This window comes from Acanthopagrus latus, chromosome 7, assembly GCF_904848185.1.
Source record: "Acanthopagrus latus isolate v.2019 chromosome 7, fAcaLat1.1, whole genome shotgun sequence".
Classification (NCBI taxonomy): Eukaryota; Metazoa; Chordata; class Actinopteri; order Spariformes; family Sparidae; genus Acanthopagrus; species Acanthopagrus latus.
Genome location: NC_051045.1, coordinates 3,202,206 through 3,228,184, shown reverse-complemented (window position 1 = coordinate 3,228,184; position 25,979 = coordinate 3,202,206). Strand labels below are relative to the sequence as shown.

Genomic DNA, 25,979 nt, shown 5'->3' with positions numbered 1-25,979 from the left:
TTTAATCAATCAATTCCTAGACGATAAGAGAAGGTTTTGAACCAACATTTAAACTGAGTTGGGTGCACATTTATCTATATAGAAATGAATATAAATATATGTAATTCAACAGATGAATTAAGAGATAAAAATATGATGAATCAAAGTAATTTAAACATTTTAGGCTGTATTTTTTTTTTTTTTTACTTCTGAGAGTTGTGTTTTCAGGTGGACTTTAAATTCAAACTTGATTATTTATCACATTTATCCAAAACTAACCGTTATTTTTAGCATCAATCATTAATTAATTATCTGCTTATTCTGTTGTCAGTTAATTATCTACAACATGTAATGACACAGTAAAAGACATGTCCATCCCCTGTCCAATGGAATGTCCTCAAATGTCTTATTTTGTAAAGATAATAAACACTAAAATGTATAAACCATTTAAAGGCCAGACTGAAAAGATGGGGCTCGCACTTTATGTTAGTTACATTACTTCCATGATCCTGTAAAATATTCAGTGTGTAAATTCACAGAGCAGCTTATAACCTCGTTTATTCACATTTTGGGTCAATAAAGCTGTTTCTGATATTTTTTTTCTGATGCTTTTATTTTGAAAGGGAAACCTCACACACAACATTTGATTATTACATTAATGAATAAGGCAGTAAATGTGTTTCTTTTCTGAGTTTTCTTTCATTATATTATAATTTAAAAATGCAGTTTTATATGTAAGAAAAATGTGGTGTTTTATTTTGATAGTGTGACATTCCTCAGTCAGTCTCGCTTCCTGCGGCTCGTGGATCACCTGTTCGTTGAGAACCCGGGTCACGTGACAGAAACAGGTCTCACACTGGGTTCTCTTGTTAAACATTGGTCGCGTGTGTTGGACTCTTGTCCTCCTCCTCCTTCTTACCTGTCCGGTAAGTCGGCTGCTTGTGAAACTTCACCGGAAACTGAAGAAAAACATGAGACGAGTTCAGCGTCACGTTTACAGAAGTTTTACAGCTTGAAGAGAAGAAGAAGAAGAAGAAGAAGAAGAAGTAGAAGAAGAAGAAGTAGAAAAGGAGGAGGAGGAGGAGGAGGAGAAGAAGAAGAAGAAGAAGAAGAAGAAGAAGAAGAAGATGAAGCTGTTCTCCTTCCTGCGCTCAGGTGAGCTCTCTCTGACATCATATCTTTGACTAAATTTACTCACGTGCTGCATTTAAGTTCACTTTTGCTTGAGGGAATATTGAACTTTCCACTCTTCTGCTCTTCTTCTACATTAATCTGACACTTGTAGGTACTAACTTAATATAAAGTATAATTAACAAATAAAAAACAATGTGTATTATTGTGGATTTAGATGAAAGTTTATTGATCCTTGACTGCAGCAGCACATCAGTATCATGTTCTGATAGATAATACACATTCTGAGTACTTTTACCTTTGATACGCTACTTTAAGAACAATTTCATGCTCATACTTTTGTACTTTTACTCACAGTGTCACACAGTTTGTGTCTCACGGTGGATAAACTAAGTACTTTTACTCACGTGCTGCGTTTAACTTTCCTCTACTACAGTTATGTTGCAGATTCTGATTAATTAATACAAAATAAAATCATCTTATTAAAAATACGTGTTACTGCTGATTTAGACAAACGTTTATTAATCATCTCCAGCTGCAAATTTAAAGTAGTACACATATAAAATTAGTAATTAATGCTTCATGTTCACCTTCTTTATATGTCCAATAATGTGATAAACATTATTTTTGAGTATTATTATTGTTTATTCAATCAGTAAGTTGCATTTAGAGTAAAAAAGAAAACATATAAGAGTAAAATAAAAAAATAATAATTATGTTTATTATAATGACACAGGATGTCATAATAGGAAAAGATTTAAATATACAAAAGAATAGAATAAAAACAAGAATATTCTGTGGAAATATGTGTACGTTTGTTTTTAAAAAAAAAAACATTTGTAGAGACAACACAACGTAATAAACTCGGTTTGGTTAGTAGACGTCAGTGTTTCCTGTGATTTCCTGAGGTTACGAGCGACGATACGAAGAGGACGGACGGTTTTTGAAGTAATAAAAGATAAAATGTGCTGACAGCGTCCGGATGTTCCAGGTCACAGATAAGAGCTGCAGATTTACAAAGCTCGTGTTCGCCTCGTCCTCACAGGAGCCTGAGTGGTGGAACTTACCTGGACATCATTCACGGACATTATGAGTTTTTCAGGCAACACTTTGATAACAATCATCGTAATAAATGGCTGATTTATAGTTGATTAAGATTAAGTTGAAAGTTATTTCCTCTCGTAACGGAACAATGAAACGCTTTGTAAACTGTTAACAAAGCAAATGTTGATTGTAAAGTTTGTAATGACGTTATAAATTCACAGCTGATGTTTATAAATGATTAATAAATCACATGAGTTACCTGAAATAAGCCTTCTGGCTCAGTAACACACTTTTTAATTATTTATTTTGACTGCTGCGAGGAAACAATGACACAAAGATGTGTGTCACGTCTCCTGTATCGTAAAAAATATGTGTTTCTAAATAAAATGTGTGTCCAGCATTAAACATATTTAGAAGATTATCTGGATAGTAAACGTGATCTCTGTTGTTTTGTCCCGGTTTGTACTCACATGTCAGATCGCTTCGTCTTCTGCGACCACGAGCAGCCAACATGCTGATCATCTCTGCACGTTTTGTTTTTGTTTTTTTTCTCGTGGTTTTCTGTGTGTGAAGGATTTATTTCCGTGTGATCCTGTAAACGACTGTAATCACGGTGTAATTACCTGTTTGGCTGCAGGTAGAGAGCCTCCTGCTGAGAACATCCACATCTCCTCTCTGCCTCCCAGCGTTCCCACAGATCCGGAGCCACAACAAACTGGAGGGCAAGGTAACCATGTTTGTTTTGTAGACAGGTTCCGTATTTTTGTTCCGGCTTGTCACAGTTTTTATGAAATCCGACTGTCGCTCCTGATACACTTAAACATCCATCAGATCCAATCAAATACATTTTTACTTATGTAGCTCAAAATCGCAATCACATCGCCTCAATGTGCTTTACAATCTGGACAGTGAACGACATCCTCTGTTATTAGACCCTCGACTCGAATGAGGAAAAACTAAAATAAACTAAAATAAACGATGGAAGAGCCACAGAGGAGGGATCTCTCTTCCAGGACAGACATGCAGTAAGATGTCGCGTGTACAGAAAAACAGCAACAAATCACAGTTTATGAGTTACGTTGTGTGGATCCATCGCCAACTGGTGCCCGAGCCACACGAGCTCCTGTCCACCCTGCTGACCTGGAGGAGGGCAGGACGCACAAGATCATTAGTAAAAGACGGAGAGATCAGCGTGAAGAAGCATCGAGATTTACAGAAATACAGATATGAGGAGATGGTGAACCAGAGGAGAGCAGAGATCCGAGGAGGAGCCCAGGGTGTGACGATCCAGATCGGTCCGGAAATCAGAAGGGAGTCTGACTGAAAGAGAGGAAGAGGAGGAGGAGGAAGAGGAGGAGGAGGAGGAGGCTATAGAGAGTGTAGAGAGTGACACAGCTCGCAGTTTGCAGGAGAAATACGATGTTGATCAGAGTAAACCGATTCTGTTTCTCGTCTGCTGCACAAATTAAAATCTAATCCTATAGAAACTCACTAAGACTGAGACCGACCCGCTGAAGAAGCTCTCAGTCGCTAGCTGTAAGGACAATTTATGATTTGTGCGTGATGTGAACATTTCTCCATGTGTGATACCTGAACAGGTGAGGTGGAGGTGTTGGAGGAGAAGGCAGTGATCCAGACCACACACACACACAGCGGCTCGGCTCCCTCCGTCTTCCTCCAGAAACAAGACAATGATCCTGTTTCTGGTACTTACTTTGACCAGAGGGTCCCTGTTCCCGAGGAGGACGGCGAGGTAATTCATGGAAACATGTTTAGTGAAGGACGAGGTGAAGATGAAGGCCACGTAATATACCTTTAATTCAACCTGCGATTACCAATATTTGTGAGCGACTTCATAGAAAGATGCGCATTAACGTGTATAGTCTCTGGTTTTTGTTCCGTTGTGACAGAACGCAGCACAGTGTGTGTGAAGTTTGACCTTAATTGTGTTAAAATCTCACATTTCTGTCTCCTGCAGACGTGCTTCAGCCTCCGGAAGCTGTGGGCCTTCACCGGGCCGGGCTTTCTGATGAGCATAGCCTACCTGGACCCAGGTAACATCGAGTCCGACCTGCAGTCTGGAGCTAAAGCCGGCTTCAAGGTAACGATCGTCCATTTCATCTCCTCGTTCTGCTTTTTATTTTTACTCCCGTCATCGAATCAGTTGACTGCAAACAACCTTCAGTGCATCACATTTATTGAAACCATTGAAGATGTAATGATAAAGGCTCTACATTTTTGGTATAGTTACCTTGAAAGTGCTTGAATTTTACTCTTAAAAAGTCCCTGATTATCACTTCCTGAACGAAGGCTCAACTCTACATTCTCCCACATCGGTTGGACTTTGGAGTTTCTGACCATCCTGCCGGTCAAACTTTAACAAAGGAAGGTGAAATTTAACCTTTTAACACATTCTTGAATTCATCAGTGACTGTCGATCCAACGTTGTGTTGTTCTTTTTAGAAGGAACACCTCCTGCTACCAACACACTGACCCCAAAACATTTTTAAATGCTATCAAATTAAACGTCCCAATATTATTAAGACGAGTTTTGGTGACTTCAAAACATTCTGGTTGATTTTGCGACAGAACAAGAAACATTGCACCAAACAAAATCCTCTGTGAAGATATAAATAAGATATCTGACGCCTCCTCCAGCTCTGCAGACAAACACAGAGACGGACGTGGGTGAAAGAAGAATAACCTCGCTGGCAGCCTGATATAAGAATAAAACCACACTTCTTTCATCTTCTTTTTTTTTTTTTTTTGATTTTTCCACCAAAACTACAAAGTAGAAGCAGATGGTTTGGCACCAGAACAAGCGCCGCAACGAGCTCGAGTTTGTAAGATAATGATCACAAATCGATCCAATATCTGCGCCTATAAATGGCGCTCTGTGGAAACTGTGAAAAAAAAAAAACGCTCCGTGTGAGAAATCGAGTTGGTACGTGTGAGGAAAAGATTTGTAGTTGCAGCGAAACATTTTTGTACAAATTAAGCCAACGATGAGGTAACACAGGGACTCATTACGCCGTCTAATTTTAAATTTTAGTGAGAAAATGTGTCCAGGTTGTTGTTTTTGTTAAGGTCTGAATGACATCAGCTCCGTCCTGCACGAGGAGAAAGATGTGGACTCAAAACGTGACTCTGAAATTGTTAAATTTCACCTTTTAAGACGTTGAAGGCAGAGCTCGGCGTCAGGTTATCTGCCGGTGAAGGCAAATAAATCAGTCAGGTTGAACGAGGAACAAGCTGAGAGCTGCATGAACACACAGAGAGCATCTACAGCTCAGGAGGGCGTGACTGGAAAAACTGGAAATGGTCCTTTAAGCAGAGTGTTGGGTCTATATTGACATTTTGAACGAGCGATCAGAAAGGACTTTTGAGGTGACGGACGACCTACATCGCTCTCAGCTTTTCTCTGTAAACTTTAAAATAAACTTCTCTGGAAACCAGAAAGATGCATTTACACATTTCGTTGGCTCGACGCTCTCAGAGAAAGAAGAGGCGCTTTTGTAAACATCTGTGTACAAATTCAAACCAGATTTAAAAAAAATCAGCTCATCGGACCTCAACACTGATCAAATCTGTGCAGAACATTCTCCCATTTTCCTCCCACTATAAATCCTTTTCTATACAATCACAGACTCTTAATTTCCCAGCTGATAAAAGGACGATCTGACTCTTGCAGCGAGGCTAATTAACAGATGATTTTTTTATTTTTGTTTCCTCTGTTCTCGTCCCGTCAGCTCCTCTGGGTGCTGCTTGGAGCCACCATCATCGGCCTGCTGCTGCAGCGGCTGGCGGCTCGGCTGGGCGTCGTCACCGGGATGCACCTGGCTGAAGTCTGCAACCGGCAGTACCGCACGGTGAGATACGAGCCGATCGACAGCTCGCCGCCTGCACGAAATACTTACACTGCCTGATAAACTCAGATTCACGGTTAAACCCAGAGAGACTTTATTAAATATTCATGTGAGTATTTATTTCTATCCAGATGTTTTCCCTGATACCCGAGGAGGAAAATGATGTGACCAGCTCTTTTGTTCTTCCCCCAAACATGTGTTTCCTGTAATCTTTGCACATTTTAAGAGGCTTATAACATGAGAGAGAAACACAGAATGAGCCGGTGAGGACCAACCAGGATTACACCGTTCATTTCTAGTTGAAATCCGTTGATATCCTCGGTCTTTTCTTCCTCTTTTCAACCAGATAAAAAGCATAAACGTGTCACAAAACACAAATTTGAGCCCTCATTTTGATAATTTGTTCAGTTTTAGGTTCTCAAAGAGACGATATTCATTAATGTAAAGGTGTTTCTCTGATGTCATACTGCCCTAAATTGCACCATTTTTCAAATTAAAACCACGCTGCTTTAACTTCAGTGCGATTTGTAACTGTAACAATCAGGCGTTTCCTTTAATAACATTCAAAATTATTATTATTCTTCACCTCACATCTTCTCTGTCTCATTAAGCGTCTCTTCTCCGTGTCTGTGAACGTGTCCACCTGCGTCGTCCCTCCAGGTGCCTCGTATCATCCTGTGGCTGATGGTGGAGCTGGCGATCATCGGCTCTGACATGCAGGAGGTCATCGGCTGTGCCATCGCCCTCAACCTGCTCTCTTCCAACAGGTGGTGTGAACGACACAACGTCCAATTTAACGCTCGCTGGCCACTGGTGGAGGAAGTAGTCAGAGCCTTTAGTTGAGCCAAAACAACTGAAGTAACTGTGGACGTGAATCTGGAAGCTCCGAGGTCACAAACTGATTGTGCAAAGACGTGTTTGAGCTCCTGGAGCTGCGTGCTAACGTCTTTAGCTTAGATGCTACGGTGGAGAAAAACATATTTTCAAATCAGTTTGGGATCTTTGGGCTTCTAGAGACATTATGCATGACAAAGTAATTTTTTTTTGTCTTTTTGTTATGTTGTATTTATGTTTTTTACATTTTAAAACAAGTCCAGAGTTACTTCAGTTGTTTAGGAGAATCATTTTTGGGTGAATTGTTCCTTTAAGTAAAAGTACTGATACCACATTGTGAAAATAGGTTCCACATTGAAAACGTTACTTAAGATACAGTATGTCAAATATAATCTATGTACCTAAAGTGTTTAAAGTAATCAGTTAAGTCAGAAAAACAGAAAAATGTCCTTTATTTATTGATTGATGTGCAGATTTTGCTGCTTTTGTTTGTCGAGGTACCGCTAACAGTCCAAAACCTCAAAATAAGTAAAAAGTGAATTGCAAAAGAATGATTACAAATAGATCTAATGTCTAAACTAAAAAGCTGCAGATGTTAAAAAAGTAACTTAAATGATCTTCAGCATAGTTTCTAAGTGATGTTTTGTCACTGACCTGCAGCGGAGGAGAAGCAGAAAGTGACGTTAACAGAATAAATAAAATGTAGATCAGCACTGGAGGAAACGTCCTCAGGTTTGATTATCTGTGTGTTTCCTGTCAGGATCCCTTTGTGGGGCGGCGTCCTCGTCACCGTCATCGACACCTTCTTCTTCCTCTTCTTGGACAAGTACGGTAGGTTGTTTTCCTCCTCGCGTATTATTTTTTTTTTTTTACATCATCTTCAGATTACACAGAAGTATGTTGCTGCTGCATCGACGGTAATAAATAAAACCGCTCTGTATTCTCCCGCTGCAGGCCTGAGGAAGCTGGAAGCCTTCTTTGGTTTGCTCATCACCATCATGGCCATCACCTTTGGATATGAGGTACAAACATTTACATTCCCGCGTACGTTATTGCTGCTTCTCCTCTCATATCTGAGTCTGTCGAGGGTTGTGACATCTAAGTTAACGGTCCAAAGATGGTCAGCAGACAGTTTAAAGATCCTGTTTGTACTCCTAATCAAATACTTCAATAATTTTCTGAATATTACAGATATTTTGCACAGATCGCCGTCGCCTGATACTGCAGATTTGCTCTGATACTGTACAATAATGTATATCTGTGCTGAATATTGTGCCTCATGTGATTATTAAGTTGAAGTCGAAGGAATCAGGTCGTCGTATAGGGAGGTTATTTTTTAACCAGGCATGTGACTGTAAACACTTTGACCTGAGACCTTTGAAATGACAACCGGAGGTGATAAACTGTATGTCAGCGCACAGCACAGCACCTGAATGTCACACCTGAGCACCACCAGCAAACACATTTGACCTCAGTCCCACTCGAGGGGAAGAAAAGAAAAGAAAAGAAACAAAATCTTGAATAACAGTGTGTTATTTATCACACTTACAACCAATTATTTACTTTCGTCCACCATGTTATATGATGACAAAGTAGTCGAGTACTCATATCTTCCCTAATTTTCCGAGTTGTTCAGTCTTGAGGAAGCGTCCGTGTGAATTCTCCCAGTCAGGAAATTGTTTTTCCGATTATTCCTTCACCACATGAATCACCGTATTGATCCTGGGGGGAAACTGGTACTTTAGTCGCTCCCCACCGAAGAATAGAAAACCACATGGGTGGATTTAAATAAAGAATAATTACAGAACACAGTAAGAAATAAGAATGAGTAAAAAATAAAATAGACGTGCAATAAAATAGAAGATGACTGTAAAATGTTTGTTGCAAACCCTCCCAGCATGCACATAAGTCTTATTTTATGTTTTCCTCTGTTGTTGTGAGTTTTATTTTGTGTGTCCGTATGATGATTGTCTACACTCCTCTGTCAGTATGTGAGGGTGAGTCCGGACCAGGGCGAGCTGCTGAAGGGGATGTTCGTGCCGTACTGCGAGGGCTGCGGGCCCGCTCAGCTGACCCAGGCCGTCGGCATCGTTGGAGCCGTCATCATGCCTCACAACATCTACCTCCACTCTGCTCTCGTCAAGGTGAGATCAGCCGCCCGGTAGATATCAGCCGTATGAGCGCAGCAGCAACTCCTTAAATCTTTAAATAAATGCGCCCTCAGTCTCGAGAAGTGGATCGGTCGAACAGGAAAGCTGTAAAAGAGGCCAACAAGTACTTCTTCATCGAGGCGTCCATGGCGCTGTTTGTCTCTTTCCTCATCAACGTGTTCGTGGTGGCTGTTTTCGCCGAGGCGTTCTACGGACAGACAAACGAGGAGGTGGTGAGTGTCTCTGCAGCCGCCGATTAAAGAAAATGAGAGAAATGTGTGTTTTCTTTCAGCTGCGGTGCTACAGATATGTGTGTGTGTGTGTGTGTGTGTGTGTGTGTGTGTGTGTGTGTGTGTTCTAGTACAACTCCTGCAATCAAACCAGAAGTCCTCATTTGGATCTGTTTCCTCTGAACAATGAGACTCTGCAGGTGGACATCTACAAAGGGGTACGTTTAAAGCGCTCTCATGTGGGTGAAACGTGCTGCAAGGAACTTTTAACTGGTTATTAAACATTCTCAGTTTGATACTGATCCCTCCTACGTGAGCGAACATCAGCAAGAACATCTGCAATTTCTGTACGATTGTTAAAGTGTTCTTGTGGGCAGTAAGTCTGCTTGTTTTAATGACGTCCCTCCTTTCTCTCCTGCGAACCCCGCCTCATGTTTTGACGGAGGTTTTGTTGTTGTCTGTGTTGCAGGGAGTGGTGCTGGGCTGCTTCTTCGGCCCGGCAGCTCTCTACATCTGGGCCGTGGGGATCCTTGCAGCTGGTCAGAGCTCCACCATGACTGGAACGTACTCCGGTCAGTTCGTCATGGAGGTCAGTGGAGGAGGGAGGGAGGAATCAGCCCTGCACACAGACACACAGCCTGACCGACTGACTGCTCGTGCTACACTGTGAAAAAACTTGGTTACAAGCATAGAAATGTCACCACGTGCAGCCCTGCACTGTCTGCTTTACTGAAACAGTCGTAAACAAGTGCAGCTTTCTAGTAAATATCACAGACTGATGTGTTTTTTTCTCCCCCTCAGGGTTTCTTGAACCTGCGCTGGTCGCGTTTCGCTCGGGTGTTGTTGACCCGCTCCCTCGCCATCACTCCCACGCTGCTGGTCGCCATCTTCCAGGACATACAGCACCTGACGGGCATGAACGACTTCCTCAACGTGCTGCAGAGCATGCAGGTCAGACGGCGACGGGGATTCCCTGGCGGTGTATTCGTAACATAACGTGCATGATTGTGTGATAACAGATATTAATTCATTTTCTTCTCACTCAGCTGCCGTTTGCCCTCATTCCCATCCTCACGTTCACCAGTTTACCGTCTCTCATGAATGAGTTTGCGAATGGATTGTAAGTTTTTTTCGTCTTCATGAGACACAAAGACAAAAAAAATGTCTCCTTTAAACCCTCTTGCTCTCTCCTGCAGAGTGTATAAGATCGGAGGAGGAGTGGTGGTCCTGCTCGTGTGCGCCATCAACATGTACTTCGTGGTTGTGTACGTGGCCGCGCTCCAAAGTGTGTGGCTGTATGTGCTGGCGGCGTTCCTCTCCATAGCATACCTGACATTCGTGGGATATTTGGTAGGTAACATCAGTCCGTCGAGGGGGCAGCTCAGGATCTGCTGTGATCCAGGAAAACTTGATGTTGAACAATCTAAACTTTAAATCGACGCGGCAGTCGTGTCGGGTTTTGCCTCCTGAGATGTTGTTAGAAAGGTTAAAAGCAGAGAAACACCTCCATTCTGCAAATACTTACATTTTATTTCTGCTTCCTCCAGCCTTTTAATCTGTCATCTCATCCTGAAAGTTTAGAAAAATACAAAACTCTCTTCTCATGCCAGGTGGTTAAAGATGTTTTCACATAAAACTAGATCGTCGCATCATCCTGATATTTGATTTTTGTTGCCCTGTCCTTGCATTTATGATGATGCTTTATATGTGGCGGACCCTGCCACCTTTCTTAGCTTCAGAGAGTTGTGGGACCTCATTTTCCTCTGAGAACAGCTTGTTTATTAAGTTATAGAAAAAATATATATATTTCTGAGTATTACCTGAGTTGAAATTTCTTCTCTAAATAACAGGGCACTCTAACTTATCCTCTGCTTTAAAATAACTTATTATTTTGCATATTGTTACTACAAATAATCATTTTGTATGATGTGTTGTTGGAGCCTGCTGGGGTCGGAGATGTGCAGAGGAGTGTGTTTAAACTTTAAAGCTTCAATAAAAAAGAGTAATGAAGACAAATAATCACATCACACTGCAGCATATTCGCCGTGTGATGCTGCTCTTTATGTGATCTCATCATCAGACTCACTATTAACGAGTGTGTGTGTCTGTTTGTGTGTCTGTTTGTGCGTCTGTGCTGCAGGCCTGGTTGTGTCTGATCGCTCTGGGTGTCTCCTGCCTGGATCCGACCACGGGGAGAGCGAACGACACGACCATCCTGATCGAGCAGCAGCCGGAGTTCGACTCCTGAATCAAACGCGTGTCCGAGTGTGACGTTCATTTCAGAAAAGGTGCAGCTGTGAGCGGCCCTCCTCGACTGACCTGTGGTTTTTTATTTCAGTCACAAACAATTCAGTACAGTTTGACTTGGTGACATGTTTACAGGTGTGAGGACAGTTTTTACACATTAATTTCACAGAATGAGACGGAAGACAAAAAGACTGTTGGTGTTTCTGCATCATATTGCATTATATTAGTATTTCCCAGCAGTCTTTAAGTATTTTTAAACTCTATATTTAGATGTTTTTGGTGTGTAAATGATGAATATTTATTAAGCCTGTCAGTGACCAAAAAAAGCACTTTTAGTGGACGTCAGAGTTGCCACGAGGAAAATTATGTTGCAGTCTTTGCAGCAGTAAGTATGAATCATTTACACACCAAAACATTCAAATGCAGGACCGAGGATCGTTCTAGCTAACCAATAATTAATACATTTGTTTTTACATTTTTCCTAAAAATCCACACGTCTCGTATGAGAGGATGAGTTTGAAACCACTGACAGAACAATCTCACTTTTAGATCATGGCAGCCTGCAAGCGAGGAGGATATTTAAGATCAATTAAAAGCTGGAGTTTAATTTCCCAGTGAAGTCTTGGTCAGTTTTGAGGAAACTGAACTCGGCGTTGTTGCAGATACTGTGCCGTATCCGTGCAGTCTTTCTTTCGGCCACAGGGAGGCAGCACGGGGCCACAGAGGCCTCCTTCCTCAGCTACAGTAAAAAAAAAACATGTCTCACCACCAACACAACACAACACATTATATGACATGGTGTGTTACATCATGTTTTATGTGTTTTTTTTTGCAACGGCTGCACAGAAACAGAATAATGGTTTCAAACAGGCCAAAGAGAGCGAGTGACTGAGCGGCGGCGGCGGCGGGACTCGACTGAGAGTTTCTCGGCGTGTACGTTCAGACGTGGCTGCTGTTTGACATGCCTGTGGTGGTGGTGTGTCTGAAGACTTGCAACTATTGTGTAACTGCGAGCAAGCGCTGCTGGTTTCAGTGTTGCACGAATTCCAGTCCTGAAGTGCCTCGGCCCTTTTTTTTCTTTTCTTTTGCAAGCCGAGGAGAGGCGGATGGACAGGTTTTTCTTTGCATTGTGGCGGGGAACTTTTTTTTTCTTCTTTTTTTTTTTTTTTTTCCCCCCCTGTCATGGAGGGAGAGTTATGTAAGAGGGGAGAGTCTTCCCACCGCCCCTCTCTGTTTTTGTTTTTCTCAATGAGCCAATGTCTCCCTGCCTAGGCCTCACAGCCTGTCCAGTAGGCCCCTTTCCTGGAAACATAGCCTAGCAGAGGCCACTCAGGGGCAGGCCTGCGAGGTGGGAGAGTGAGGGAGGGAGGGAGGGAGGGAGGGGGGCTCTTCCAGCAAATCACATGATTGTAGACCCTACAGTCCCAGCCCTACATGAGGCTCAGATGCTGCGAGCACATTTCAACAGCTAGTTTGTCATCAACATGATTGGATATAGCTAATGCACGGCAGAGTGCATGAGGCTGTAAGAAGACGCTGTGGACTCCCAGGTGTGAAATGTAGAAATAGAACCACAACGCCTGATGGATGGAGTGTGTGTGTGTGTGTGTGTGTGTCTAAGAGGTTAACTTGTTTTTTCTTGCTGTTGATATCAACAACACAACAGATTTTTTTGTTTATTTTACTATGCAGTATAACTGAATGAAGAGTATTGTGTAGGTGGCGTCTTGAACATGATTTAAGCTATTTAAACAGTGTTGTATTTGTATCTTCGACTGTTTCTTTGCAGAAGATGTATACCTGATATTGTTGTTTTGCTAACTGTGGCTCACCAGAACTGACTGATTTAATGAGGTGTAATTATACATGTAAAAAAAAAACCCAAAATCATTTAATGTGATCCACTGAACAAACACAATAAACCCACAAAAGATGAGATTACAGGAGTTGTTGTATGTCAGAGTTATTTATGCACAATCACATTGAACTTCCCTGCGTCTTCCTCTCACCTCGTGTTGTTGTTGTTTGGTTTTTTTTTTACGTGCCTGTGCATTAGTTCTGTCGGACCGATGAAAGATGGACGTAGCTCTTACCTTGTGTCTGATGTTTGAAGTCACATGTTTTTGGACAGATTTTTTCCAGGGGTTACAGCTTCCTCCACGCTCAGCCCAGGGCCTCAACACCAGTTGGCCCCTTTGCTCTTTCTGTCTGTCTCCTCAAGAGGAATGTAACATTATCAGAAGAAGAAGAAGAAGAAGAAGAAGGAGAAGAAGAAGAAGGAGAAGGAGACGCACCAGAGAACAGACATAGATAACAAATTTAAAGCTGATTTAGTAAACAGTGGCATCAGCTGTAAACCACATGACGTTTTCCAGCTGTGCGGTCCGTACTTATTTTGTATATATTTTTACACAGATCTGTCAGTGCTGCCTTAAAATGTCCGACACCAGGAATGCTAACAGCGGGGCCATTCTTGTTTATGTCTTGCATTGTGGCCACTGTGGGCACTGGCTGAGCCTCACGGTGTAATGGGCCCACATGTGTTTTAGGAATGGGTGGACGGACGAGTTCAGCTGAGTATTAACATGTTTTTTTTTTTATTGCTTCCCTCTCAGTCTTTAACGGATGCATGCATCAATCACACGAGTGTCTGAGCTGCTTACGTATAGAAAAAAACAAACAAAAAAACCTCCACTCCTGCAGCAAGACGATAGCTGTGATTTTCTCAGAGGTTTCCTTTGCTCTCAGAGGACGAGGAGGCGCTGCAGAGGCTCTGTGCTGTAAATATAAATATCAGGGGACCTCACTGGTCGACCACGTTGCCTAACATGTCAAACTCACTTCTGTTTATTTGAACAAGGGAGAAACTTACTCCACTCAGGACTGTGAAGAATGATTATTAATGCACAGGATTTGTCTGCAGCTGAGTACAACTTATTCTAATTAGAAACAGAAATATGATTTTTATTTATCACCTAAATTACTCGTTTCAGTCTTTATAGGGTGGATTAAAGATATAAGTAAAAAGTATCCAAGTGTCATATTCAAGTAAAAGTAAATACATCATTACTTTGGTAGAAGTGAAAGCCATCCAAACAAATGTACTTGCCAAAGACTTAAAAATGACTGATATTGTTTAAAAAGTAAGTCATTTTCTGGCAGTAAATGTACTGAAGTATCTAAAGTACAACACATATATTTACATGTATGTATGTTGTGGATCAGATCAATTTTTGTGTTTTTATCTGATTGTTGGTCAGAAAACTTAATTTAAAATGTGCTACTTTGCCTCTGATGCAGTAATCAGTAAAGTAACTACAAACTAAAGTCATCTAATCTAAAAAAAAAATACAAAGTTTGCTTTCAAAAGGAAGTGGAGCGGAAGTATAAAGATAGTACTTCAAATGTGTACTATTTTTTTTAAGTAAATGTACTCAGTTACATTCCACCACTGCTGTTTACGTAACGCAGCCATCTTGTGTCTTCATGTGTACGACCAGTTTCCCCCATGATAAAATAACAACATGAACAACAACAGAGGTCCAGGCAGCTCTCAGGCAACAACAAGTAAGTTTCATTTTTGCTGTTGGGTCAGTGAAGGAACGCAGAAGCAGGCAGAACATTTAAAGGAGCCTGGGTCATTGGTTTCACTCTGCCCTCTGTTACCCTCAGAGTACTGCTGAGGGACAGTTACCAGAGTAGTCCTGCAGGGAGGTACATCCACCAACAAAACTGCTCTGATGTACAGATATTGAGAGGAGGCTGTGGGGGGATCAGATCAGCCTGGTGACATGCATTAAAAGGTATTGTATATTTACAGTTCTATGTATTATGAGCATTAGAATCATGGCTACTTGGTCAGCTATGCACTGATTGCCTGCTTATTTCTTTTATTTATTTAGCTGGTGGAGCTAATTAAAGTCAACATTGTTGTTGTTCTTCCTTTTTCACGGTCAGACGCTGTGAAATCACGATTTCAACACGTGAAAACCGCGAATTTTATGCGTGTGGAATGAACGGTAACCCCGGTGTAGCTTGAAACATGCAAAAAGTGACGATTGGACAATAACATGTCTGTTTTTATGCATTATTTCACCATTTTAAGCTTAAATTGACTAATATTGCGATTTTTATCTGAACCGTCTCGGACACGTTTATTAAAGTTAAATAACACCCAGCAACACAAACACGCAGACTACAGACTAAACAATAAATAAACATGTTTGTGTAAAAATAAAATAATAATTAAAAAAAAAAAAAAGAAAACAAACGTCTGAAACTACAAAATGGCGTCCGAGCGAAGAGCTCGTCTGTCATCATTGACACGTTGATTAAAGCGCTCGGATCAACATGTGTTTGTTAATTTAAAAATAATAATAATTTACGAAACAGCGTGATCTCATTTGTGGAAGCAGCGCTGGAATGTGTTCGGTGCGGAGCGTGCGGGACTGGGGAGGAATGCCTTGACCACGCCCCCCCTCCTCCCGGGCGTCCAATCGCGTGGCGGCGACGGTTTCAAGGCGCCCGCGGAGTCCCAACCGTAGAAAAACAAAGCCTCGGATAGCGACAAAACTCATATTTTACCGCTAACTGCGCTCGGGAATCCGTTTCCACGCTCCGAAAGCGGCTCCAGCGACCGTCTGTCGGTGTTTTTCGCCGCTCTCTCGCCTCTTTCCGGCGATGTTGTTTATCTGTAGTAAGGGGGGGCTTGAAACCGCCCTCCCTTGCCCCATTTCCTCGGTTGTTTTCCTTCTCTCGCCTGGATTCTCCATGTTGTTGGTGCAAGAGTGAAGACTTCGCAGCGACGGGAGCGAGAGGGAGAGAGCGACGGAGAGGGGGGCTGCTCGGCGAAAATTTACCAGTAATAGTAGCGGTAAAAACCCGAGACGACGGAGCTGACAGGAGTCTCAAATAGCCTGCGAAAAACATATCCAAGTGCCTTGCCCCCTCCCCAGGCGGACCTCCGAAAAGAAGAAGAAGAAGAAGAAGAAGAGCGGCGGGGGAATAAAGAAACCCAGGAACAAGATAAAACCCGACTCTCATCGAGGACTGTAAACTGAGGCGGATGACAAGTTACCTCGGCGAATAATTGAGCCCACTTGCTAACGAAACCCAATGAGGGATGCCCATCAGTTCTCGGGGACAGGATTTGAGGATTTTGAGGGCTCCGTGATTGTCAGATGGAAAGTTCTGTTATCACCCAAGTGCAGAAAGAAGACGTCCAAGTGTCACCGAAAACAGGTGAGCCCGGGCCCGTCGTGTCCGTGTACGGGAAACCTCGAAACATCCGCCGTGTATATTGTGGCTTTTATTTTATTATTTTGGTTATATTAATAATAATAATAATAAAAAAGGCTCCAGTGCGCCCATTTGACAGTTGAGCGCGGTTTGAGGCGCATTGCCCCCCCCCCCCTTTTTTTTAAAACCCTTACATATACCAAACAAATCTATTATATTCATTTATATGTGTATATATATATATATTTATTTTAGTCGTAATGTGAGTATTCTGGGAGGATATCACACCCCAGAAGCTGTATTTTGTTTTTCTCCAGTGTTCACCTGCAGATCATTAAAAAAAAAAAAAAAAAAAAATCGCATCCTGCTCATATTATAACACCAGCAATCAATTAATTACTGCCTCCATCTGCTCATAACTTGATCTCATCTATTCAATTTAGGGTCAAGTATAAGTTCACAGTCTCCATTACGCACTGGGTTTTGCCATCCACAGCTTAGCTATTGTTGATCCTGTTTTTGTGTCTCCCTTTTTTTTTTTTTTTTTGCAGTGGATGCTATTATTGTGCAAAATCTCTGTCGCTTCTTAACATGTGTTGTTGTGATTATGGCTCCTCAGTTGCTGCTGCTGCTTGGTGATCATGACTTCCCAAACCTTGTATTTATGTCGATCAGGTTCCAGCTTGTTTGGCTCCATCCCATATCCTACTACTACCACCAGGTAACAGCGTGAGGAGCTCGTCTGTCACCACAGGCTGCAACTATAGTACAGTACACAGTTAAAGCAAAGCTGCTGTGGTCATTTATACACTCTGGTGGTTTTTTTTTTTCTTCTTCTTTTTTTAAATTCATAATCTGAATCTGTTGGTCACAGATCCATGCAGGATTAAGAGAAGCTGCTTTGCGTTTTCTTTGATCAGAAACACAATCAGTGCAGGGTTTTGTTTGTTTTGTTTTTTTTTAAATATTTTTATTAAACCATGCAACACTATCCAGCCTGGTGGGTGTAAAAGGGGTTCCAGAGTGGTTGTGGATTAACAGGGGGGTGGGCTGTATAGAAATACCAGGTGCAGCGGTGTTGACAGCGGAATGCACAAACACACCCCTCTGCACACGCCCATTGTAGCGCCGTTTCAAAGATTTCGTTGTTTGCACGCTCTCCTTGCTCTGGAAAAGAGGCCTTGCTCATTGATTCTGGCTCACTACTTTGATTGTTAACATGGTGCATGTTGTAGCCCATGATTGCAGGTACTGCTGCGGTGGCCTGAAGTCTTGTTTGTGGATTATAAAATGATTCAGTGTGTTGTCTCTTTAGCCTCATTAGACTGAGAGGGTTAAAGTGATAGGCCTGGATTTGCCTGTAGGATTAATCTGCTGCTGTCTTTCTATCCTTTTATTTATTTTTATTTTTTTAACATGCCGGAGAGGTGTTATGTGTGCGTTATGACATACATGGCCAATACTGTCTTCCTGTGGGGAATCAATAGGCTGACTTACACTGACTGGATTCCCATCAGTGGGATGCAGATAATGAGGATCGTATTGATTTTCTTTTTTTAAGATCTTAATATTTTCAGGGAAAAAGTGACCTGGACAAATGTGAAGGGCATCTGAGGAAATCACCAAGTAAAGCTCCAGTGTCCTTTGTCTCTTAAGCATGGTGTTGTGTAACATGGTCATAGGTGTGTCTGCTTTATATCCTCAGAGCACTGAGGGTCGGCGTGGACGCGGTGGAATGTAAATCTCTGACCGTGCAGTTTGGCTGGCACACTTTTTTTTTAATCAACAGTTCCTCTCTCGACTGAGAACTGAGTGTGTTTACGTTCTGTGGTGACACTCCATCGACGGGTGTAAATTCTGCATCAGCTTGCAAGTCCTCACATGAAACACACACCAGAGGAGACTCGCAGGAATGTTTTTTTTCTTCCTTTCTTTCATTAAAGTCTCACATGGGGCTGGGACGCTCATCGTCGCAGAGGCCGATCAAAGACCTGCACAGAGCACCGAGGTGTGACTGCTGGTCCGGCTCGCTTGACCGCCTGTTCTGGATTCAGGCTTCAGGCTGCCCTGAAATGTCTTGCAGTTTAAAATGGTTGGAATGTTTTCTGTCTGTGTTTTCTGTTGAAGGTACTGCCGAAAAGTGTGGGTTTTCCCGCCCTCTGTGATTATATAACATGTACCAGCCATTTCCAGCAGCAGCAGCAGCAGAGGCAGAGGCAGGCGCATTAAAAACAGATTTCATGTGCGGGCTGTGCCATCCCTGTACACAGATGGATGGTGCCTCGAGCAAAAGGGGGACGCTCATTCTGCGTGTTACCTAATTGTGCTAATAAATGTGATTGATTTAAGTTTTAATCCCGGTGCTTTGTTTGCAACCTGATTTGTGGAATAAAAAAGGATTACATGTACCTGACATGAGCTGTGGAGTGTGATTCAAGGCCCCACTTAGTATTTCCATGTTGACTTCACGCCGTTTTCTCATGAAAGTCTCTCTTTCTCTGTGCTGAACAGGCCAGGTGAGCCGCTCTGCCCTGAAACAGCCTCGGAGTTGTAACATCTTCAAAGCACTCTTCTGTTGCCTCCAAGCTCAGGATGGCCCCAAACCACCAACACCACTACCACCACCTTCCCAGCAGGCCTTGCTGGAGACACAGGAAAATGGGACGGTTGTCAAGGTAACACTCTTCTCAGTCCAGCAACATTTCACACCACTCATAACAATTTGAAGGCCTCGGTTCAATCCCTCCTTTATTTTTGTTTATTTAAGATCTGACTTCCTTGTCGCACCCACACACTGCTGCCATAAAAGAGGAGGTGTTTGACTCGCTCGACCATCTGCAGGAATAAACTGAAAGTGCTGCTGTAAAAGAAATGTGCTTAATATTGTCTTCAAGCATTGTTGTTTCTTTCTTTCTTTTTCTTTTTTTTTTTTACAACTGCGCATTAAAACTACCACTGCACCTGCTCTGAACATCTTGAAAGCTAACCGCAACTGTCTGCGGATATGGAATCACTTTGATGTTCGCACTTGATCCCCCAAAGAAGATAAGAACGACAGAGCGACTATCAATCCTTCAGGCGGCTCGAGCTAGAGAATGCCGTATTGTGTGCCTCGTAATTGCTGAGGTGGAGAAAAAAATAAAGCCTTGAGCGCCTGCTGCACGCGACCGGCCACGCTGGTGAACGCTGTCAGCCCGATTGGAGCTCCAGTACCATGTAAGGGGCATTTTAACGAGATGCCATGTTTGTTCATGTTGAGGAGTGTCCTCCAGCATCAGGAGCAAACAGGAAGCAGAGATGTGGAGTAGAGCCCTGATTATTGTCTGGCAGGCTCCAACTGAAATTAAATCGAATTAAACATTCGCGCAGATTGCGTTATGTTGAGCTGAGTTTATTGTTAAGTTGATGAAGAAAATTGTTGTTGCTCATGAATATTGTGTGTACACCCACAGTGGCAGTCTTAGATTGCCTTCCTTAATGGATGAGCTATGTAGGTTATGTAATATTTTAATAATTAATGTCAGATTGAATGTGTTTCGGAAGAAATAAAATTAATAAAGGGGGAAAACCGGGTGTCTAAAAATGAGATCATATCAAAGTAATGTGTTCTCCCTTCTGAGAGAGATGTTTCGGGGAAGTGAAATGAAAGAATACATGTCCGAATCCTAAAGATAGACGCAGTAAACAATGAAGCCCATCCGCACATGCATGCTCCTCCAGAACTGAGTCTTATCTAATTTCCCAGAGGTAAAATAAAATGCCGATGGAATCACCGCACTATCGAGACTAATCACGCTCCCTAGCTCCAACAAACATAGCACACGAAAGACAGATGATACAGGTGTGTGAGTGTAAAAGCATCATTAAAACGAGCCTGTGTGTGTCTCCTCAGCAACATGAAGCCAACCTCCTGCCTGAGGTAGAAGCCCAGGACCAAGGCAAGATATGTGTGGTCATAGACCTGGATGAGACCCTGGTGCACAGCTCGTTCAAGGTACCAAGACTTATTTTTCTTTGTATTATAAGTTGTTTAACCACACAGTTTGTGGTGTTATTTCAGTATGAGCTGAAGCTTCTTCTGAGCAGATGACTACATGTTTACTAAGGTTATATATATATATAAATATATATATACACACACACATGATGACAGCTTGTAGCAGTGGTGCGTTAGTGTGGCTGTGTATTAATCTGTATTATAGATTCTGCACTTAAAACATCACATGTGTTTGAGGAACATCAACTGGATTATATTCTGTTTGTGTAGGCTACGCGCTGTGATTCATGGAGCCTTCCTCTCAGTGTTCAGCTGTTATGTAATGCCATGTGAATGTACACTGCACGGCTCATGTGAATGAGCATGCCAACCATTTCCCCCTCTGTGTTCTCCCTCCAGCCTATTAGTAATGCAGACTTCATCGTGCCTGTGGAGATAGAGGGGACCACACACCAGGTAAAGTACTCTTGTTTGTGTGTGCGTGTGTGTGTGTTTGCAGTAGAGGGGAGGGGGCTGCGTTTCTGTGTATGTATGTTGATGTGTTTGCAGCGGTTGCTGAGCTGAAAAGGGATGGGTCTTGTAACTGATCAGCCAGGTTTTGCTTTGACGGGTGCACGGAGCCCTCTACTGACCAGATGTTGAACAGGGAGCTGCAAGAGGAAGTGGATGCATCAGCAAGAAAATGAGTCATTTCTGCACAGTTCGTCTAAAAATCTCATTAATAAGTAATACGGTACATATAACCGCCCCTGCGAAGATGTCGAAAAAACACGCTCGACCAGCACAGAGCACTGGACCGTTTGTTCGACTTGGGCGCAGAGCTTCCCTCTCTCGGACATGTGGAAATGTAATTAACTGAGAAATGTGATTCCTGGGACCCCATGTGCTGGTACGCAAGTCCTTTGTGGGCCTCTGCCTGGTTCAAGTAATCCAGGATAGGCTGGTTAACACTGGCACGGCCTATTCTTGATTACTTGTTTCAGGAACTGGCCATTAGCAGCCAACGGATGGAGACGAGAAGTAACTGGCACAGATGTAAAGACACCGTGGATTGCACTACTTCCTGACAGGCTGTTGTTTTATTTATTTATTTTACAGGTGTATGTACTGAAGAGGCCGTATGTGGACGAGTTCCTGCAGAGAATGGGAGAGTTGTTTGAATGTGTGCTGTTTACAGCCAGTCTCGCTAAGGTACTTCACTGAAATAGATCCTGAAATAGATCTTCATATTTTATTCAGCGCAGAGTATCTTCTGTTTGATGTTTGATGTAATGTCTGAACTATGAGCTGTTGTTCTGCTTTCTCTCGCCTTTTAGTTCTCCTTTTTACTCTGATAGCAGCAACTTGACATGCTCTTAGTCTCCTTCATAGACGCCCTGCTTGCGTTAAAAGCTGCAGTTTGTTTCTGCGCTCATCAGATCTGCATAAGTTCAAACTTAACCAGTTATAATGAGGTAATGAGAAAGTGGAGATTTCTGTCTGATTATATTATAGTGAATCACACCACTCACACTAGATAGTTGTTACTGAATATTCACCAGGGCTGCACAGTTAATGTAACTATCATGAGCCTAACCCTAAGAAGTTGCAGTTTTCTGCTAAAGGTGAAATGTTTAACGAACCAGCGTTATTATGAGGTACTTTAGTGCTCTGGCCTGCAAATCCACGTGTAAGGAAACATGTTTGTTTGGCACAGACGCAAACAAACGTCATATCAACGTGGTTGTGATGAAAAAATTGATCATCTCCACTGATCACAGATCAATTCACAATCATGATATCAGTCACAAATAATTGCAATATGATTTTGTGGTGTTTTCACATCCAACGTCCAAGTGTAAGTCTTACAGAGGTAGCTGAACCAGTCGACAAAGCTAACACTGGCTTTTCTAACATGTGACCTGTTGAGATTGAAGATAAAAGTGATATTAAAGTACGGTGGACGCATCTGACCTCATACTTGATAGAACTGCGTTAAAATAATGATGGAAACTGGAAAGATTTTAAATTACTTTGACAAAAACACAACATGGTGTCTTCCAGATTACAAAATGTAACGCTAACAACAGCTAAATTGCTAATTAGTGCTGCTTAAGTTCACTCCAGAACACACATTTCTTATCTCTTATCTGCATTTGTGATGCCAGAGTCGCTTCTTCTCGTTTTATTGGTGCAACCCAGTCAAATGAACTCTTGTTGACCAGCCAGGAGATACTAAGAACTGTGGGAATCCATTTATGAATCAGTCTGATGAGTCTTGATGTGTGATGCTGTTTTCTTGTGGCTGTTAGAGAGAATATCCACGAAAAGCACCTCATTAGTCGAACCTTACACCTCCCTGCTTTCCCCTCTCCTGCTCCCTCCCTCCACCCACTCGCCTCCATCAGTATGCAGACCCAGTGACGGACCTGCTGGATCAGTGTGGTGTATTCCGGACCCGGTTATTCCGGGAATCTTGCGTATTCCACCAGGGCTGCTATGTCAAAGATTTGAGCCGCCTGGGCAGAGACCTCCACAAAACCCTCATCCTGGATAACTCTCCTGCCTCCTACATCTTCCACCCTAATAATGCTGTGAGTTTTGATCTGCTTTTGATCATTGTGATCAATAAATATTGACACTTATCATTCAAAAGAAAGCCTGGGCACTAGGGGGAAGAATTGCAAAAGGTTAACTTGTTTTTTTTTATTAAAGCCTGGATCTTATTTTCCCCTCAAAATTTGGAAAGGATTTTCACCAGACCTCAGTCCTGATGAGGAGGAGGTCTGGTGATGTGAGATTAGCTCAAACAAAATAATAAATCACACAAAGTTTAAGTACTTGGCAGACTGCTGACATAAGCAGATCCAGACCTTGATGTTTTGAGAGATGTTAAATATCTAAAGTGCATTCCTAATTTCATCCTGCTCAAAGCTGGAACTGATGATTGAAGAGTCCCAAAACACAGAGACGTTCAGTTTAGTCTCACATATGACAAAGAAAAGCGGCAAATCGTCACATCTGAGAGGCTGAAACCAAATAATTATTCCAGTTGTGATCCTGTGATCCACAAGACTCACTCAGGACTGGTTGAAATTATCAGAACTGTATGTGCATAACAGACAGGTGCAGTTTATATTTTTATTATATGTTTTATTCAAAGGTGCATAAAAGCCAGTGGTTTGTGAGTGACAGTCTGTTTCCGTCAGGTCCCTGTGGTGTCGTGGTTTGACGACGTGGACGACGCCGAGCTGCTCAACCTTCTGCCTGTGTTCGAAGAACTTAGTCAAGCTGATAATGTTTACACCCGGCTGGACCAGCTTCGTGGACATTAACAGCTCTCAGTGGACCTGCTCAGCTCCCGTGAGAGCTTCAGCTCCAAACTTCATCTACAATAGAACCGAGAATAGATACTAGAGTTTTCCAACGCTGTTTTCCTGTCTGCCGCTGCACAAAATCCTCTGTTTAGAAAAAAAAAAAACTGTATTATCGCTTGGTTTCAGGAAATACCAAGCCTGGAAAACACAATGAGATTGGCTAAACTGAAACGATAGATTGCAATCTGAGGCCTTTTCCTCCGAACTTCAGTGCTGATGTTATTGACAACCACTATGAGAAAGAGCGGGAAACGACAACCAAAGCAGTCCCATCACAATCACTCCAGTTAATATGACTATTAAAGTGGTTCTTTTGCCAAAGCAGAAGCCTGCCTGCCCTGACTTGACTTTTGGACATTGTGGGTTTTTTTTTTTTTTATATTATTGTGCCTTTTTAAGGAACAACAACAACAACAAAAAAACCCATCAGCTCTTTTTTTTAAAAAAATTTCCAACAGATTTTATACATTTCTTGATTTCTTTTTATAGGTTGTTTTATAAGGAAATCTATTTTTAAAAAGGTGAACATGGTTCTTCTATGCAACCCAGTTCTGCAATGACATGGACAGTACCTCTGAAGTAGCCAGTCAATAATTGCATTCAGCAGATGTAAACATTACTGTAGCCTTATTTACCTGTAAATGAGCAGCAAAACAAAAAAAAAAGTGTATTTTACTTATTTGTACTATAAACATACTTTCTACAAAAACATGCAAACATAAAACACAAGTGGTCAGATGAATATTTGATACATTGGTTTTAAGTAAACAGGGTGAAATCTTGTCTTTGATGGTCCGTTGAAAGCAGACACACTGGAGTATGTTGGCACATAGGACGACCAGTAAATGCCACAGTTTTCAGCCAGTGTTTGATAATAGTTCATTTGCTACTATGTTTTTTTTTCATTTATTACTATATGACAAACAACTTGCACTTGTTTTATATGGACAGTGCTGAAAGTAAAAAAACAAAAAACAAAAAACTGTGCCTTTGAAAATTCGGACAGAGAATGGTGTTCTGCCTGAAATGAGATTTGTAGGCCTACACAGTCTGATGTGTCATGCTGAGCGTGAGAAAACACTGTCAAGAGCAAGTGTAATGCCATGCGGCTCTGGTACTTGCAGTGCAACACTTGAAAATATCAAAAATTGATTTTTTTAGCATGTGTTTTTTTCTATATTTATTGGCCAAAAAACCTGTATTGTCCAGTAATTCTTAATGCTTAACATTTTGTATTGTAATCCAGTTGCCTACTTTTGAGGCTGGCCTTGTGTTAAACTGTTTTCATCTGTGCCTAAATAACATGTGTTTGGCTGTCAAATTTCATTGATGATTCAAAAAATTCAGCAGCAGCAAAAACAAACAGACAAACAAAAAAAAACAATACATGTAAATCCACGATTCAATCATGCAGGACAACTTTTCTTTTCCACTCTAAGTTCAGAACAGATATTTTCTAGGGGGTTTCTTTTCCGGGTGTAATATGTTTTTTCTTTCCTATGATGTTTAATGTCTGATGCAATTATTGCCTGCATGTTTAACCAGTAAAAAAAATGACAATGAATTTGTATGAGTTGTGATGACCAAAAGTATTTGTTTAGACAGTCACAATTTGTCTTTGTGTATCAGAATAAATCGAAACTCATTTTGTCTACCTGATCTGACCAAAACTCTAAAAGAAAAGAAGAAAAAAAAAGGTGCTACCAGTTTTTATTTTAAAATAAAAATTGGTTATATTATTACTTTTTTCTGTGTCTTATTCTCCACCATGACACTAAAGGACACACATTACATCTCAGTAATATTTGCACACATAAAAGTTTTGAGCTACTATTTCACTGATAAAAATATATTTTACACTTCACATTTTTACATAAGATATGGTGGAATTTACTCAGGTACAAGTG

The 25,979-nt window shown here is 41.7% G+C and overlaps 2 protein-coding genes and 1 long non-coding RNA gene across 5 annotated transcripts; 2 read left to right on the top strand and 1 right to left on the bottom strand.

Annotated features, from left to right (window-relative positions):
• Nucleotides 1-820: 820 nt before the first annotated feature.
• LOC119023301 (natural resistance-associated macrophage protein 2-like) lies at nucleotides 821-12,237 on the top strand. 2 transcript variants are annotated; one of them, XM_037105127.1, is made up of 16 exons: nucleotides 821-1,134; nucleotides 2,792-2,881; nucleotides 3,753-3,907; nucleotides 4,133-4,255; nucleotides 5,904-6,023; nucleotides 6,681-6,787; nucleotides 7,615-7,685; nucleotides 7,809-7,876; nucleotides 8,843-8,998; nucleotides 9,079-9,237; nucleotides 9,366-9,452; nucleotides 9,704-9,823; nucleotides 10,036-10,185; nucleotides 10,281-10,354; nucleotides 10,431-10,584; nucleotides 11,375-12,237. In XM_037105127.1, the coding sequence occupies exons 1-16, from the start codon at nucleotides 1,107-1,109 to the stop codon at nucleotides 11,480-11,482; spliced, it is 1,770 nt and encodes a 589-aa protein (XP_036961022.1). In that variant the 5' UTR covers nucleotides 821-1,106; the 3' UTR covers nucleotides 11,483-12,237. The 2 variants fall into 2 exon arrangements, with proteins under 2 accessions (XP_036961022.1, XP_036961023.1); XM_037105128.1 differs by lacking the exons at nucleotides 821-1,134; nucleotides 3,753-3,907.
• Nucleotides 11,544-16,204, bottom strand: LOC119023306. Its single transcript, XR_005076229.1, has 3 exons — nucleotides 16,066-16,204; nucleotides 13,575-13,689; nucleotides 11,544-12,220 (listed from the first exon to the last, which is right to left on the bottom strand). It is a non-coding gene; the product is annotated as an uncharacterized LOC119023306 (long non-coding RNA).
• Nucleotides 16,005-25,814, top strand: ctdsp2 (CTD (carboxy-terminal domain, RNA polymerase II, polypeptide A) small phosphatase 2). Of its 2 annotated transcripts, XM_037105132.1 has the most exons (8): nucleotides 16,005-16,722; nucleotides 17,395-17,440; nucleotides 19,231-19,394; nucleotides 20,612-20,713; nucleotides 21,116-21,172; nucleotides 21,815-21,907; nucleotides 23,104-23,289; nucleotides 23,905-25,814. In XM_037105132.1, exons 1-8 carry the CDS (start codon nucleotides 16,597-16,599, stop codon nucleotides 24,028-24,030), a joined length of 900 nt encoding a protein of 299 aa, XP_036961027.1. In that variant the 5' UTR covers nucleotides 16,005-16,596; the 3' UTR covers nucleotides 24,031-25,814. The 2 variants fall into 2 exon arrangements, with proteins under 2 accessions (XP_036961027.1, XP_036961028.1); XM_037105133.1 differs by lacking the exon at nucleotides 17,395-17,440 and having other exon boundaries at nucleotides 16,008-16,722.
• Nucleotides 25,815-25,979: the final 165 nt, after the last annotated feature.

Coding starts and splice junctions, on each gene's coding strand:
- LOC119023301 (XM_037105127.1), top strand. CDS start 1,107: ATGAAGCTGTTCTCCTTCCTGCGCTCAG. Junction 8,999..9,078: donor TCCACTCTGCTCTCGTCAAG/GTGAGATCAGCC, acceptor ATGCGCCCTCAG/TCTCGAGAAGTGGATCGGTC. Junction 10,355..10,430: donor AATGAGTTTGCGAATGGATT/GTAAGTTTTTTT, acceptor TCTCTCCTGCAG/AGTGTATAAGATCGGAGGAG.
- ctdsp2 (XM_037105132.1), top strand. CDS start 16,597: ATGAGGGATGCCCATCAGTTCTCGGGGACAGGATTTGAGGATTTTGAG. Junction 16,723..17,394: donor CCAAGTGTCACCGAAAACAG/GTGAGCCCGGGC, acceptor TATGTCGATCAG/GTTCCAGCTTGTTTGGCTCC. Junction 19,395..20,611: donor AAAATGGGACGGTTGTCAAG/GTAACACTCTTC, acceptor GTGTCTCCTCAG/CAACATGAAGCCAACCTCCT.